General features: G+C 40.9%; 1 protein-coding gene across 1 annotated transcript in view; it reads left to right on the top strand.

Annotated features, from left to right (window-relative positions):
- The first annotated feature begins 8 nt into the window (after positions 1-8).
- SETD1B (SET domain containing 1B, histone lysine methyltransferase) overlaps positions 9-15,484 on the top strand; it is a 70,646-nt gene continuing 55,170 nt past the window's right edge. The window contains exons 1-6 of the mRNA XM_032800734.2: positions 9-261; positions 452-606; positions 1,006-1,104; positions 1,560-1,830; positions 5,977-6,089; positions 9,379-10,554. Of these exons, the coding sequence (XP_032656625.1) occupies positions 189-261; positions 452-606; positions 1,006-1,104; positions 1,560-1,830; positions 5,977-6,089; positions 9,379-10,554 (1,887 nt within the window). The 5' untranslated portion in view covers positions 9-188. The remainder of the gene's footprint in view (positions 262-451; positions 607-1,005; positions 1,105-1,559; positions 1,831-5,976; positions 6,090-9,378; positions 10,555-15,484) is intronic.

The raw sequence follows: 15,484 nt of genomic DNA, 5'->3' as shown, positions 1-15,484 counted from the left end.
GCCATTAGCCGAGCTCCATAGTGGTGTATTGTGGGATGCCTGAGAAGCAGGCAGAAAGCACACACACAATATGTGTTGGCTCGCAAAAAAAGGAGGCAGGAGCCTTTCAAAAGCAATGTAATGTAACCAGCCAAATGTGAAAAGGAGCTCGCCTTTCGCTGCAAGGAGACGATCGGCCACCTCACACAATGTCTTTCAAGGAGATCAAGGCAGGGGAAAAACCCAAGCACCCAGAAGATCATGGCAAAAAGCAGAGTTCAAGTGAGATTGGGTCTTTTTTTCCCCCCCTTTCTGTCTTGTCTCACGGGGGTGGAGGGGTTGTCTAACAATTCCCCCATTTTAGAGTCTTCCCGTGTGTGTATTTCCCCCCAGCTTTGATGTGTTTAATGAGAGATTCCTAAAATGGGATCTTTATTACGTTTTTTAAAAACTTTGTGTTTCCCCCCCCCAGGTTGGATCAACGGAATGGAGAACAGCACACAAGCCAGCACTTCTGTCGAGAAAAGAAATCACCACTGGAGAAGTTACAAATTGATTATTGACCCAGCTCTGAAAAAAGGACAGCATAAACTCTATCGTTATGATGGGCAAAATTTTAGCATGCCTGTAAGTGTTTTGTTTTTTAAATAAATTATATACCCCCCCGGCAGTCCTTGTTTAGGGGACGTGTGGTGGGGGAAAGGGATTTTTTAATGCTGTAATAATTCATGTTGTAAGAAATGTTGGAGGGTGAGGGGAGGAAAAGGCACGAAAGTTACTGCCACCTGACACAATGTATTCAACTGTCAGGATCCCAAGAAGGAGCTAAAACCTGGAGCTTTATTTTTCTGTGTTTCCAATTTGTGTCTATTTCCCTGCAGTATTGCAATTTGACACTTGTGTATGTGTGCTTTTCTCCCCCCCCGAAACTTCCCCTGCTTCCTTGTGATATGTTCCCCCCCCCCCGAAATTTCTAGCAATATTATTGATGTTTTTTGTGTGTTCTATTCCCCCCCCCCCTTGTAGAACTCGGGAATTGCTCCGGTGGATTGTGTCAGAGATCCCAGGATAGGAAGAATATGGACCAAAACCAAGGAGTTGGAGCTTTCTGTTCCCAAATTCAAGGTACCTCTCCTACCCTTTAGGTTTAGTTTGGATTCTTGTTATCTGTCAACTGAGCTTGAGTTTGAAATAATATAATGGGCCACTTAAATGGCAGAGTCTTATTAATATTATCTGGCAAACCGATTAACAATAATCCTATTTCATAAAGAAATCAATACCTCTGTCTGATGGGATCAGTTTACCTGTTTCGAGTTATAGCTCTGATGCTTGATATAGCTGCTGAAAATGTGTTTTTAAGATGAAACAGTAACCTTTTCCATATGACTTGCTGAGAGTGTAGAGGCTGGATTTCTCTTCAGACTGGTGTGACATTGTTTGTAGACAGTTACTTTCCCCAGAGTTCTAAGGAGACTAACTCTGTCTGTCTGTTCCAAATGATTTGATTTTCTGCTGTCAGTCTCCCTCCTGGTTTTTAATTATTTTGTATTTAATTTTGTGTTTGTATTAATCTCCAGATTGATGAGTTTTACGTGGGGCCAGTGCCTCCCAAGCAGGTAACCTTTGCCAAGTTGAATGACAACATCCGCGAAAACTTTCTGACGGACATGTGCAAGAAATATGGTGAAGTGGAAGAAGTAGAGATTCTCTACAACCCCAAGAATAAGAAGCACTTGGGCATTGCCAAAGTGATCTTTGCCACGGTGAAGGGTGCCAGGGAAGCCGTCCAGCACCTGCACAACACATCAGTCATGGGCAACATCATCCATGTGGAACTGGATACAAAAGGTGGGAAGCAGGTTTTAGCTCCATGGTCTGTCTAGTTGAAACCCCTGCATCCCCTCTCCCCTCTTAAAGTGAAATGCTTTTCCAGACTGGAGGGGCTGGATGGTTAAAAATACTAATGAATGTTGCTCCTTCCCCCTCTGTCTGTCTCTCCTTTCCTCTGGGCCATTGGAAGTCACGTGGAGCTGAATGTGTTGTCTGTTGCTAGGAGACAGTCCTGTAATTTACAAAATGCTGCCATCCTGTCCATTTCATTCACTCACACTGACAACCCGGTTTGGCAAACTCTGCCCTTGCCATTGCCCTCATCCCTTTTTTCAGAATCTCTTTACAAATGCCTTGATCTAAACTGGTGACCGTTTTCAGAGGCTTAGAAATGCACTTCGAAATATGGTTGTAAAGTTTTTTCCTGTCTTAGAAACTACTATATTAAAAAAGAAACAAAACCCAAAACACTGAACTGCAGCAGGATCCTATTTTTCTTAAATCCTGGCGTTTCACTGGTACTTAGAAACAAACGCAAGTCTGGCAGTAAAAAGTGTACAGCACTTGACACTGTATGAGAGTGAGCCAGTGTGTGTGTGTGTGTGTGTGTGTCTTCTCTCTCGCTCTTAAAGGGACAGTAACAGTTTTAATCCTCAGCGTGACTGAGCCTCAATGCTACTACTACAGGAATTAACAGTGCAGTAACTATTCAAGTACTGAAAATATTAAAATTCTGCTTATTATTATTATTTTATGTGTGTTGTTTTTTCCCCAAGCATGCTAGTGAAAGACCTTTCTAAACATCTGGCTAAAAGCTAAAGCAGTGAAGTACGCAAAATGTTACAGACATTTATTTGTCATTTTTATTATTATTATTATTTATTATTACTTGCATTGTAAGCATGATGATTTGAGTTTGAAGCACGTGTGTTAAACTGTTTTTCTTTAAGAAAGAGGAAGAGCCCATGAACACCTTTCTCTCAAAGAAAGAAAGTGCTATGTTTGCTCAGTTAACCATACAAAGTATAAAAAAAAAAAGTTTCAACAACCTTCAAGTGCAGTGTTTACATAACATTGGGTATGTAACATGTGTTATGTGAGTATAATGAAATAATTTTTTACATTACTGCCTAAAGATTAAAAGAACACGCAGAAAAGTTTTTTAAATCATTTGCCGTTATAAATAAACCGTGACTGTGAAATGCATATGCTTTTGTTTTGGGATTTAATATTTTTAGCACTAATTCATCTTAAATTGATATATACCCTGTTAATTTGAGGAAGATTAACATATACATTGAAATTGGAGCAAAAGCCACTCTCAGTTTTAATGATGGGAATTAAAGTGGATTCACAGAGGGTGAAAGTAGGTATTAAGAGACTTTTTGAGCAAGCTGATTGGAGAGTTTTCCTCTGTTTTTTGATGATTTTATATTTAACTTTTGTAATCCTAGAACAGGTGGTCGTTTAAGAGCTAGGAAAGTTAACTGCATGTTAAGAAGTTCATGGTTTTGCATATTTCAGTTACTTTGGTGAAAACATTAAGACATTAATTTTAAATTGCACTTTCATTTTTACATATAACTCATAAACTCTCTCTATGCCTCTAATTTTAACTTTTTAAAAACTTGTGGCTACTTTGGTTCTTTTAAAAGATGCAATAATACCAGCAATGCTTTGTGGTATGGCAAGATCAGTTAAAATATAATGCTTAAAATAGCAGCTGCAGCTTATGACATCTTTGGCTACGCAGTCTATAATTTTTATTTTACTTATCCATTTATTCGCAATATTGAGCTTTTCAAGAAGGTCGTAAAATGTACTTTTATAAAAATTCAATATTGGATTCCAAATTTTAGTAAAATAAAAAATATAAAAAGGAGTCCAAGAAGTGTTTTATCTGTGTATTTAATGATCATGTGATCAGAGCATAGGACTAGGAGCTTGGAATTCATGAGTTCAGTTCCCAGTTCTGAGAGAGACTTCCTTTGTAGCTTAAGACAATTCAGTTAATTTATCTTCTTCCATTTCTCCATCTGTAGAATGGATATAAGAGTTAATTACCTCATTACCTCTATGGGGGTAATTCAAAGCTCAGTGAAAATGAAAATATAAATACTATGTATTTATTGTTTTTCCAAAGGAAAAGGGGAAGGAGGAAGCTAAGGTATATGTGCTATTTAAAAACACTGATTTTAAACGTGCTTCTAGTTTACAACATTGATGGCAAGTGCTATAATTTCATGTGGATTCAATATTTCAAATGCTCTGGGCCAGATCTCCAGCTGCAAATTGTCATAGCTGCATGGACTTTAACTGGGCGATGACAGTTTACACAAGCTGAAAATTTGGCCCAATATTTATATATGTGAAGCAATGTTGTAAAACCAAACATTATTGGAGACTGATAGGCAGTATTTATTTAATGGGCATTTTATTTGAATAATGCAGTACCAAGCTCTTAATCTGGAGCAGATTCTTTAGAGAAGTGCATTTGTAGATACGAGTTATGGACAATTGTGTATGAGAATTGGATGTTTGATCCTGCAGCACTTACTCATGTAGTCCTGTTAGGTGGGAGTACTCACTCATGTGAATACATGCTATGTGTGTGCACTGCAGGTTCAGGTGTTGGGTTTGTGCATTTTTACTATATTTCACTTCTTTTTTGGTTAGACGTTACGTGTGGTTTTTATTTGTAATTGAAAAGTAAAAGATAAAACCCCTGGATAAGAAACATCTTCTGCTGTGTTGACTTAAACTGAATTTTCAGTTTAAAAAAAAATATTCTCACATTCTAAAAAACAAAGAATCCACCCCTCCTGTAAGCAAAACCGAAAATATCTCAAAGGGTCTGATCTAGTTTCTTTTGAAATCCGTGACAAACTTACTGACTGCAAAATAAGCAAGTTCAGGCTCAAAGTAAACAAACTTGTCTAATATTAAGAAACTGTGTCTTCACTAGAATTCAGCAGCCTGAAAATAAGAATTTTAAACATAGCTGTCAGTATTGCATGAGGGTTAGCATTCTTTAGAACAGTGGTTTTCAACCTTCTTTTCTGGCGACCCAGTTGAAGAAAATTGTTGATGCCCCTGACCCAACAGAGCTGGGGAATGAGAGGGTTGAGGTGCAGGGTTGAGGGCTGTGGGGGTAGAGCCAGGAATGAGGGGTTCAGGGTATGGGAGGAGACTGTGGGCTAGTGCAGGGGGTTGAGATGCAGGAGAGGATCACGGCTCTCAGAACAGGTAGGGACTAGCTGTCTTAACTGGGCAGCACTGCCAACAGGACTTTTAACAGTCTGGTTGGCGGTGCTGACCCAGTGCCTTACGTTCCATGACCCAGTACTGGATTGCAACCCGCAGTTTGAAAACCACTGCTTTTAGAATGGTCATACTAGGAAAGCGCTACATATGCATCACATCAAAACACAGGTTAGCCAGTACCTTCTTGGAAAAGAAGTGGGAATTATTTTTTCCATCGTGTTCGATTGCATCTCATTTGTATTAATAACACCTCATTCTATTGGAAAAGTTTATGTGGAAAAGGCTTTTAAACTGGATACAGGTATTGGCAGAATTGGTGTTACATTTAGTGAGATGAAGCTTTTCTAAAAGTTACAGTTCTGACACATGTAAACCATTTGATACTTCTGCAAAGAAAGAGATTACTGCTCTTCAGAAAGCATGACACGGAAACAGAGCAGCCAAATAGAATAAGAGGGAAAAAGACTACTTAGAAACCTCTCTCTCAAGGGAGCACATTAACAGAGACTACAGTATGCTTAATTATATACATCGAGTTTCAAGTGTAACTACTAATGCTGGATTCTGCCCTGGCTAATTTTTTTAATGCTTTCTGGTACCCTTTCCCATTCATCTCAAAGAGAGGTGGCCTATTGTTAATGCATTTTTTCAGATGCTGTGGTTGAAGATGTGGTCGCTCCCATTATCAGAGAAGGGAGCGCTTTGCATCACTTGTCCGGCAGATTTTTAAGAAACGGTGGCACTTACCTTAAGTACTGCCCTGGCCTCCTTTGGTGGAAAGATGTTGGCTGAAATGGGGGCTACTCAAAGGGCTGACTGGGTCTGGGGAAGGCTTAATAAAGAGACTTTCGATGTACGGTGTGTGGCTTTTTTAATAAACTTTCATTGTGGTTTGTGCAGGTGAAACCCGTATGCGGTTCTATGAACTTCTGGTTAATGGTCTTTACACTCCGCAGACCCTTCCTGTAGGCAATGAGCAGGATGTCTCGCCAACTGTGAATGAAACTCAGCAGGTACAGTTTGCTTGGGTGTATTTTAATAGTACGTTTCTAAAAACTTACAAGCAGACAGTGGTTGATTCAAATAGATTCTCCTATAACAAGTGACGTGTGGTATTATTTTTTCCCATCCTGGGGTAGTTTTGTCAGTACATTGTAAAAATTACTTTAAAATTCATTATCTGTATTTAAATAAATACATTGAATTTAATAACTGGAACTTACCAGAGCAAATTTAATACTTTGTAAGTGTCATGCGCAAATTCCTGCTGTGCCTAAGTGAATATTGTGAATGATCTGTGTCCTGTTATAAATATACAGACCTAACTAACTGCATCTTAGTAACTTTAGTAATTTCTGTAATCAAGGATGCTGGGCCAAATCCATCCATCGGGTCCCCCTGTTGAAGTCAATGGAGTGACCTGCAAGGATAAACTTGTCCTCTTTTCCTTCACTTTAAAGGTTTTTTTAGGTTTTTGCCAGAAGATGGGAAAGGTGTGGTTTGAATTTTACAGGTTAGGGTATCTTTTCTGCTTTTTTTCTCTTAAAAATATCAGGAATGCCCATCCTGGTTCCTCCGTAGTTTTTCAGGAAGTTGTCTCATGCATTTGAGGTTTTCTCCCCACACCTTTTAAAATGAGAAGTAGAGGTGTTGTGTCTTTAACAATGACATCAGTTCTCCAAAATGCTCATTGAAATCACTTCATCAACAAAAACAGAGCCCAGAAGTTCCAAACTGGGGTGTCTAAAGTTTAGCTCTTAAGCGGTTGTCTGTGTAAACAACTCTCTTGCAACTGACTGACAGGGAGTCACCTGCTTCTTCACAGACCTCCATTTAAATTAGAGAGACTCTTTATGGGCCCACATTCTGTGTGGAATCACTTGCTGGTTTGGAGCCATAGACTTCCAAATAAAAATGGCCTGACTTTTCAGTAGTCTTGAGCACACTGCCCTCCCATGGATTTCTGTCCACTTTTATGTTGGAATCTATTTATGGATTTAGGAGCCTGACTTGAGGCATCCAAGTTTGGAAGTTTTGGCTTTAATAGTTTTAAACATTGTAGCTGTAAATCTTTTCCCCCCTCTCTCAGTTGCTCACCTCCTTTCTCTCTTTGATTCTTATAATATCCTCATTTCACTAGTTCTCCAGATAGACAAGCCTTGAATACTGAATGTGAACACCAAACTGGAGGGAAAAAAAACCTATCTCTAAACTCCCTCAAAACAAAACCTTTCAGGTCATCTTTCTCCATCATAAAGAGGCCTCATTTTCTCCTCAGCAGGTCACCCTTAAATGTGGAAGAGTGGAGCTGAAAGAGGTTGTGATTTGACTGGATAGCCCAGTCCTACCACGTGCTGAGCGTCTCCTGTTGGGCACCTTCCACTCTCAGTGACTTCAGAAGAGTGGATGATGCTCAGCACTTCACAGGGTTGTACTTATTGCCTCATTACAGAGGATCCAAAATGAATGTGTACACGTCTACTATTATGGGTTGGTTTTCAGTTATTAATGAGACCTCTAACTGCTTCGTCATTTTTTGTTTACATCAGTCACCACCATTATTGTTGATTAAAGGTCTTGCAATTTATTATACAATATTACCCTGAACTGAATTTTTGTGGGGTGATCCACAGAACAATAATTTTGGTGATTCCTTCAGTTAATGTCTACCAGATTCTGCCAAGACACTGCTAATGTGCTGTAGTCATTCCAGTAGAGTAGCTTGAAATTTCTTGATTTGCCTCCTCTCCCCCCTGTTTCAGCCATAAAGGTCAGCTGGTCTGCCTGCTCCCTCCCTCAGGGCCTGATCCAAAGCCTATTAAAGTCAATGGAAAAACTCTCATTGACTTCAGCAGGCTTTGGATCTGGCTCTTATGTTGCCTTTGGCTGGGAGCGCATTCTTGGCTCTTACCTGCAGGCAATCAAATACCCAGGGAGTTGATACATAAATTAATTATGGGAGGAGTAAATATGACCTAAGCTCCCTTTGTAACCTTTGGAGGAGGGGGTGGAGTGAGGAAGAGAGAGTTTAACTGCCAAATCTTTATGGTCTGCAACAGCCATACCATGCAAAAAATAACTCTGTCTGTAAGTGTGTTTGTGTCAGTGTATCAGACAGTTGGGTGCTGCATGAAACCTGACAGTGGTGATGATTCTCTGGAGCCACTGGCATGCGAATTTTAATTAAAAAAAAGTAGCAGATAACTTTTAAATAGGAACTTTAAAACCGATTACTTCACTGCGGCCTCCGTAAAATCGTCTCTGTTTTTTTGGTTGGTTGTTTCTGTTTTTTGTTGTTGCTGTGTTAGAGCTCAGGCCATATCCTGCTGATGTGAAAGGGATTTGGACTGGGTAACTCTCTGCTGCCTCTCTACATTACTGAACCTTGATTTTGGCATGATGCTGATATGACTCATCATTGTTTGAGGGTTTTTTTTTGTCTTTCTTTTTTGTTACTGGCTTCAAACTTTAATTGGGTTGTTTGGATAAACTCCGCAATGTGCCTTCGAAGTAAATTTCATTGAGATTGATTATTTGGCTGTTCTGCGAGGTTCACGTTTTTCAGTTTTTAGATTCCATAGCTGGAAACATTCTACCTGATCATGTGTCTTTGTGAAGTTTGTGTTTAATTTTTGTTTGTTTGTTTTGCAGTTCAGACACAACCTCTTTACATACAGTAGATAGATTGACTCTTCTGCTAGAGCTTAATGTGTGGCAGGTGGGCAGATCGGGGGTCTGAGCCGACAATCAGACCAACACAAAGCCCCATTGACTTCCACAGGTTCAGTGCTTGCATTCAGGTCTACTATGTGGAACTGATTGCAGGTGTGGGGCCAGTGTGTATATGTATATGGTCTGATATGTAAACTAGCTACTTGGGTCCCTTCATACATTGTAAAACAGTCTTAATATTTTGGTTTCAATGGTGCTCTTTCATTCTCTTCTCGAGTTACATTCAAAAACTGTTGGCAGAATTTTGTATTTTATTTTCAGTATTCTTGATGTCTCACATTCATCTGATTCTCTTGACCTTAACATTGCTGCCAAAGAATAAATAGTATTTGCCCATTTCCTTCACTTCCTCTCCTACACACTTTTTAAAAACCAAAATAACTGCCTACATGTTTTAACGGATAATTATTTGTGTATGACTTGGGTTTCAGAGCTGCAAGCACCCACTACTGCCATGGAAGTCAGTGGGAAGTCTTGGTGCTCAGCTTCTCAGAAAATCAGACAAATAGTTTTTTAATGTAATGTGTGTGTGTGTGTCTATATTATTTACTGTTGTTTTATTTTTTATAGTTGACTGATTCTGTAAAACGTCTGAAAGACAGTAACCTTTCTTCTGCGGGATCATCCATTACCCCAAACAGTAGCACCCCGTTTTCCCATGATACAGCCTATTCCAGCAGTCGTCAAGACACCCCAAACTCGTATAGCCAGTATACCCCACAGTCGCAAGGAACCCCGCTCACCCCACGACTGGGGACTCCGTTTTCCCAAGATTCAACCTATTCCAGTCGTCAAACGACACCAGCTTACCATTACGGACAAGACTCTGGGTATAAACCCAGGAGACATGAAACAAAATTTACAGATGCCTACAATAGACGACCAGGACATCACTATGTCCATAACTCGGCGGGTGTTTACAGAGGGTCAGAACATCAGTTTAGCACATTCAAGTCTCATCAGCAAGAGCCAGTACAATATTCTCACACTCCTCCCTTGAGCCACTCTGGTTCTTCAAGTTATAAATCTGCCTTCTCTCCATACCAAGCACCAGCCGTATTTCCCCCATCTGATGAACAGCAGTATCCCCAAACTTCCAGAGACACTGAGTACCGAAGACCTGCACCACCTCCAGCTGAGATCTTAGTAGAAGGTAGTGCTGCTACTAATATTGATTTTGTTCCTGTGAAAGAAAAACAGGAGGAACTCCCATCCTTGCCACAGTCAAACTGTCTTACCGAACAAAGTACAGCATCGTTCTCTCAGACTCCAGAAAGGAGTGAGACACCTGGCACCCCAACCATGGAGTCTGAAATGCAGCATAACAGTTTAGACTCAAGGATTGAGATGCTCTTGAAAGAGCAGAGAACAAAGTTACCTTTTCTCAACGAACATGATTCAGACAATGAGATCCGAATGGAAGGTAGCCCTATCTCTTCCTCCTCTTCCCAGCTTTCTCCTATCCCATTGTATGGCTCTAACTCTCAGCCCAGTTATAGAGCTCAAACCCCATCCTCACGTCCCTCTAGCACTGGCTTGGAGGACATTAGTCCAACACCGTTGCCAGATTCTGATGATGACGAGCCAATCCCTGGGACAGCTCCTCTGAGTCAGAATTCAAGAGGAACATCAGAGGCCAGTATGACTCCTATTGATCAGCTGAGTAGGACATCCAAAGCTGAGACTTCTGAGACTAAAGAAATGCTGCCTGGTGACCAGACACCAACATCAGAAAAAATGGATGAGGTAAGAGAGAGAATTTAGATAAGCTACGTGAATGTCTATGTGACTAGAACAAGGTGGAGCATGTACTCTATTCAAAAAGTGGTCTTTAGAAACTGCTGTGTTTTTTTTTGAACCAGGGTGGTTTTAGCCAGGTTTGACTCAGGGAGTTGGTAATGGGGTAGATGTGAGATGAACTGATGGTTTTAGTCTGGCTCCTGGTTAACAGGCATCCCTGTTTCAAGAACAACCCCTGTAATTGGTAGTTTCACATAGGAAGCTCTAGGATTGAATAGGCCATAAAAACTGAATTCCACCTTGGAGGTGCTCATTCCAGCTTAGGGTTGAGGCTTATTGGTGAGACTGTGTGGAAATTTGCATTACCACTGCTCATGCAGTTACTGTCCTGTGGATCAACAGATTCTTGAGTCACCAGGGCTGTCAGTCCAATACCGCTTGCCAGCTCTGATGTCCCTTTTAAAAAATACATATACTTTGGTAGTTGTCAAATTGTTTATTCCATCAGGTGTAAACGGGAAACAGTTGTTGGGTTCTAACATACTCTTTCCTTAAGCGATTTAGACGAGAGGTAACTGACCTCCTGGGGATGTGTTCCACTGAATCTTCCAACAATAGAGCGCAGCCTGCTGCTTCTAATGGAGCATTTGGGGATGAAGGACATCAGGAGCTTAACTATATGGAATGCTGCCAGCAGACAGAGAGTGCATTGCAGTGGGTGTTTTATTTGGTATTTCAATTGAAACAAATGTGAGTAACATACTGTAATGTACATTTGGGTCCCAGTATAACATGTCACTGACAGTCAAAATATATATCTTCACAAGTGCCTGACCCTTCTATTCAATACTTTTTATAACAGGATCTCAAGCAGATGAAATTATTATAATTTGAGTACAAGAAAATACCACATTCAGGGAGACATCTAGTATTCTAGATTGATTCTGTCTAATAAGTGAACACAGTGTAAAAGATAATTCAGTTTATTTATAAAACATTGCTGTAATTATACTGGCAGAAAATACTTCCATGCTCTGGTAAACAGTTGCTACGTTTCCACCTTAGAAGTGGCTGCATTTCAGCAGCAGGTGCAGCATTCCTGTGCATCTGTGGTTTGCAAAATGCTTTGGGATTGTTTGGATGAAAGGCTCTACAATCAGATCACACATTTTAAAATGTTAAATAAGGCTAATAGGCACATTCTCCTCAGATCTATTTTTTATGCCTAAATGATGACCAATACTTACAAAACACACACAAAGTAAGTACATGTTCAAATATTTTTGAACTGGGACGGCAGTGCTGGTCCTGCTTTAGAAGCAGCTCAACCACTTGGTGTGCCCCCATTCTTTTTATAGGCTGACCCAGTCTCCACCCCTCTGGTAACATGACTGGAGAGGAGAAAACTCTCTAATACATGTTTCTTTTGAGGCCCCAATCTTGGTTGGGAAGTGTATTTTAAACCAGAAGACTGGCCCTGCAGGATTGAGAGAGGATATTTTTGAAAAACCCATGTTTTGTGACTAACTTATTCACAGATGGAAACTCTGCATGATCTGTTGGGCACTATGGGCTTGAATCTTCTTTCTTCTAACAACGAGCATTTCAGCACATTTTAAAAATTGGACAAATGCCACTGTGATAATTTGGGGTCAGGGACTTTCTACAACTGCAATGTTAACATCCCTTACTGGCCTCAGAGGAGTTCCCAGTATATTAACAGATTGTAACATGGGACAACAGTGTGCAGAAGTTGAAGCCTGTGATTAATCTTAGTCTTCCCTTAACGAGTTACCAGTGTCAGAAGTTCGTCTTCACGGTTCTGTTGCACAAAAAGGAATACGTTCTAAAAGCCTCTTTAAAAGTCAAAAACAGTGTTAACAGTATCTCAGAACCTATACTCCCTGCTGTTGTAGTGTTCTTACAAAGAGGCATTCTATTTTTTTTCTTCTTAGAGCTGTTTGTTCAGAACTTCCTATTATTTACAAATCACCCTAAAACTATTCCAGTGCATTTAAAAAAATGTATGTGCCTTTCACTGCTCCTTTATGATGCGTGGGCTGGGTGCTTTTTTGCTTCTGTCCGCCCCCCAGTGACCGCCCCCCTCTGTTTTCCACAAACTAGGTCCTGGCTACCCTCCCTTTTGCTGAAGGATTCTTTGAAGGACTGGAGTTGAATAGCAACTCCACCAGAGGCTGAAATTTGAGCTGTAGCTTTCCAAACTTCAAGTGAGTCAGAAAGGAGTACTGAGTCTTGGGCTGGGAAAGCTGCAGCTCAGGCATCAGCCTATTGTGATGTTACTGTTCAGCTCCAGTCCTTCAAAGAACCCTTCAGCAAACAGGGAAGCCAGGACCTAATATTTCTAATGTGTGAGGGGGAAGAGCAGAGCCAACGTTAATATTTGGGTGGGGAGGGTCCCGTGGTCGCCATCTTTGTGTCTTAAAGAAGCAATCAAGGGCAGATACTTGGAAGCTCTGTTTCCTTCATAATTCACTTTTAAAGTGCCCGACTGTGTATTGCTAAACAGTCTTAATGCACGCTCTGTCTGTGCACACGCAGAGTGTGACGTCTCAATACTTGTAATAATAACACCCCCAAAAAAGGTAGCAGGGCCCAATCCTGCTTCCATGAAAATGAATGGGAGTTTTCTCAGCGGGAGCAGGGTTTGGCTCTACCTCAGAATTGCTGATAGGCAGTAACTCTTGTTCTCTAGGGAAAGCACCTTGTACCCTGCATAAAGGCAGGAAACCCAGAGTTGCAATTGCAGAGGTTAAAATGAAGAGAGTGAGGCTGGTCCCACATTAACTCTGCAAGACACCCGAGTTGGATTCCATGATCTGGCCTGACTCGTTTTTTGCTTGGTAGTGTGTTTGGCTCTGAGAAAGGGAATGCCATGCTTCTGTCTGCAACACCTACCCCTGGCTAATCTCAGGATAGTGATTATGGGCTCCTGTTAAGCTTCCTTTGGCTGAAAGAAAGCAGCTAAGAAGCAGAGCCTAAAGTGGAGATGAAATGTGGGCTTCAGGGAAAGGGGTGGGGGCAGGAGGAAGGGATCCTTTACAAAAAGCACATGCAAAAATTTAAGAAAACCTGTAGAGCACATTCAAAGTAGTCTTGAGTTTGGGAATAAAAACTTGGGGGTGTGAAATAGAGTTTAGTTAAAATTTTATTTTAGCAAGGTTCCGTAGGTAACACTGAGCAAAACCTTTTGTCCTGCCTAACTGAGCGACAGTGAGGAAGGTGTAATCATATCAAGGTCTTTACAAAAAAAAAAAAAAATGCTTCTGTTCGTGGGGTTTCAGAAGCATAAGGGTTAAATATGTAACATTTGATGTTTTGACATCCCAGTTGAGCCAGGTCTTGTTTTTGCTTGGGGCCTGCTAGAGGAAGAGGCCCTGCATGTGCATATTGGGGAGGATGGTAGGATCAGAACAATCACTTTGTTTTATATTGATGGTGCCTTTTGTGTTCCAGCATATGAAGACTTTGGGTGCTTTTTTTTTTTTTTTTTTAAGAGCAGCTTTTTTTTATGATAAGAATGTCATCTGATTAGCACTTCGCTTATTAGGAAATACTTTTATGTTGATGATCAACAGTCTACCAACCGTCCTTGTAAATTGCCTATGCACCTAGATACCAGAGTGACGGGTGCCTTATAAATGCCTATGATGATGATGAAAATATGACTCCTCTCACATAATAATGAGGAGGCTATTGCTCTGCTCTGTACTTTACTTGCTGTGAGTTTTAGTAAAGGGTTTTGTGACCCAAATGGAGATTACACAATATGCAGTTGTCCTGAGGACACCTAAAAACTGCTGATGAAACCAGCTCCAAGAGCAAACTTTGTTTCCATGCGGTGGCACAGTTTTTCTTTGTCAGTTGATGCTGAGATGTGTTGTCACAGGATGGCAGTTCCTTTATTTTTTAACTTTTTTTGTAGAGACTTTCTACATCTAAAATTATAGATCAGCATAAATTGAAATGAGCCAAATTCATCCATAGTTAAGCTCCACTGAAGTCATTGGAGTTCCATCCAGGATGAATTTGCCCTACGTGTTTAAATGTATTTGAGCTTTTGTTCCTCCCTAGTTATGCCTAGACTTTGGAAAATTTCCTGTGGAGCTGACCTGAAGAAGAGCTTTGTGTGCTCGAAAACGTGTCTCTTTCACTTCACTCACCTTGTTGCTGTAAAAATGTCAGACAGGCCAGTTCCATTCTACCTCCCTAATTCCCCTCCGCGGTTTTAACTGGATATGGCATTCTTCCTCCCCTCCTGTTCTAAAGTACTGCAGAGAGTTATGTGCTGTCAGACAGCAGCCATATCGCACCCTAGAGTTGGTTGCATTTCAGTAGCTGTTGAATGGATTCCTATTAAACGTCCATCTAAATTTGCCATTCAGGGGAGCAGAGCAATGCCATCTGTGCTTCTAGTATTAGAACCATCGTGCCACAGGGGCACTCATAGCCAGCTATGCCTTGCTGCTCCTTTGTAAAAGGATGCATGAGCTGCCTGGGAAGCTGTCTCTTGATCAGGGAGCGTGGCCCATACCTTCTTGGAGCTAAGCTGCATTGTGCAGGCAAGAACCAGCGCCCCTGCCTATGGTTCAAAAGGTTAAGATCCTTAAGTGCTGCTGAGTGGGGTGGAAGAGGACACCCCCCCCCCCAGGTCATCTTTTCCCCATTCTCATTCCCACTCAACCCAGGGCATGATCTGGCTCATCATATGTTCACTGCTTGGGGATCCTTTAAATACATAGTGCCATATAAAAGAATTCAAATGATGATTTGGTTCATATTTGTTGAGGCTGGACATTTCTGCCATATCCTTTTCTGTAAGGCACAGAAGTTTTAATTCAAGGCAAAAAGCAATGTAAATGCACATTGAGGCTGAGAATTTAAAACCTAAGAGCCAGGAAATTCAGAACTATGGTTT

The sequence above is a fragment of the Chelonoidis abingdonii genome, chromosome 22, assembly GCF_003597395.2.
Source record: "Chelonoidis abingdonii isolate Lonesome George chromosome 22, CheloAbing_2.0, whole genome shotgun sequence".
NCBI classification, from domain to species: Eukaryota; Metazoa; Chordata; order Testudines; family Testudinidae; genus Chelonoidis; species Chelonoidis abingdonii.
This window is presented reverse-complemented; position numbering and strand designations above follow the sequence as displayed.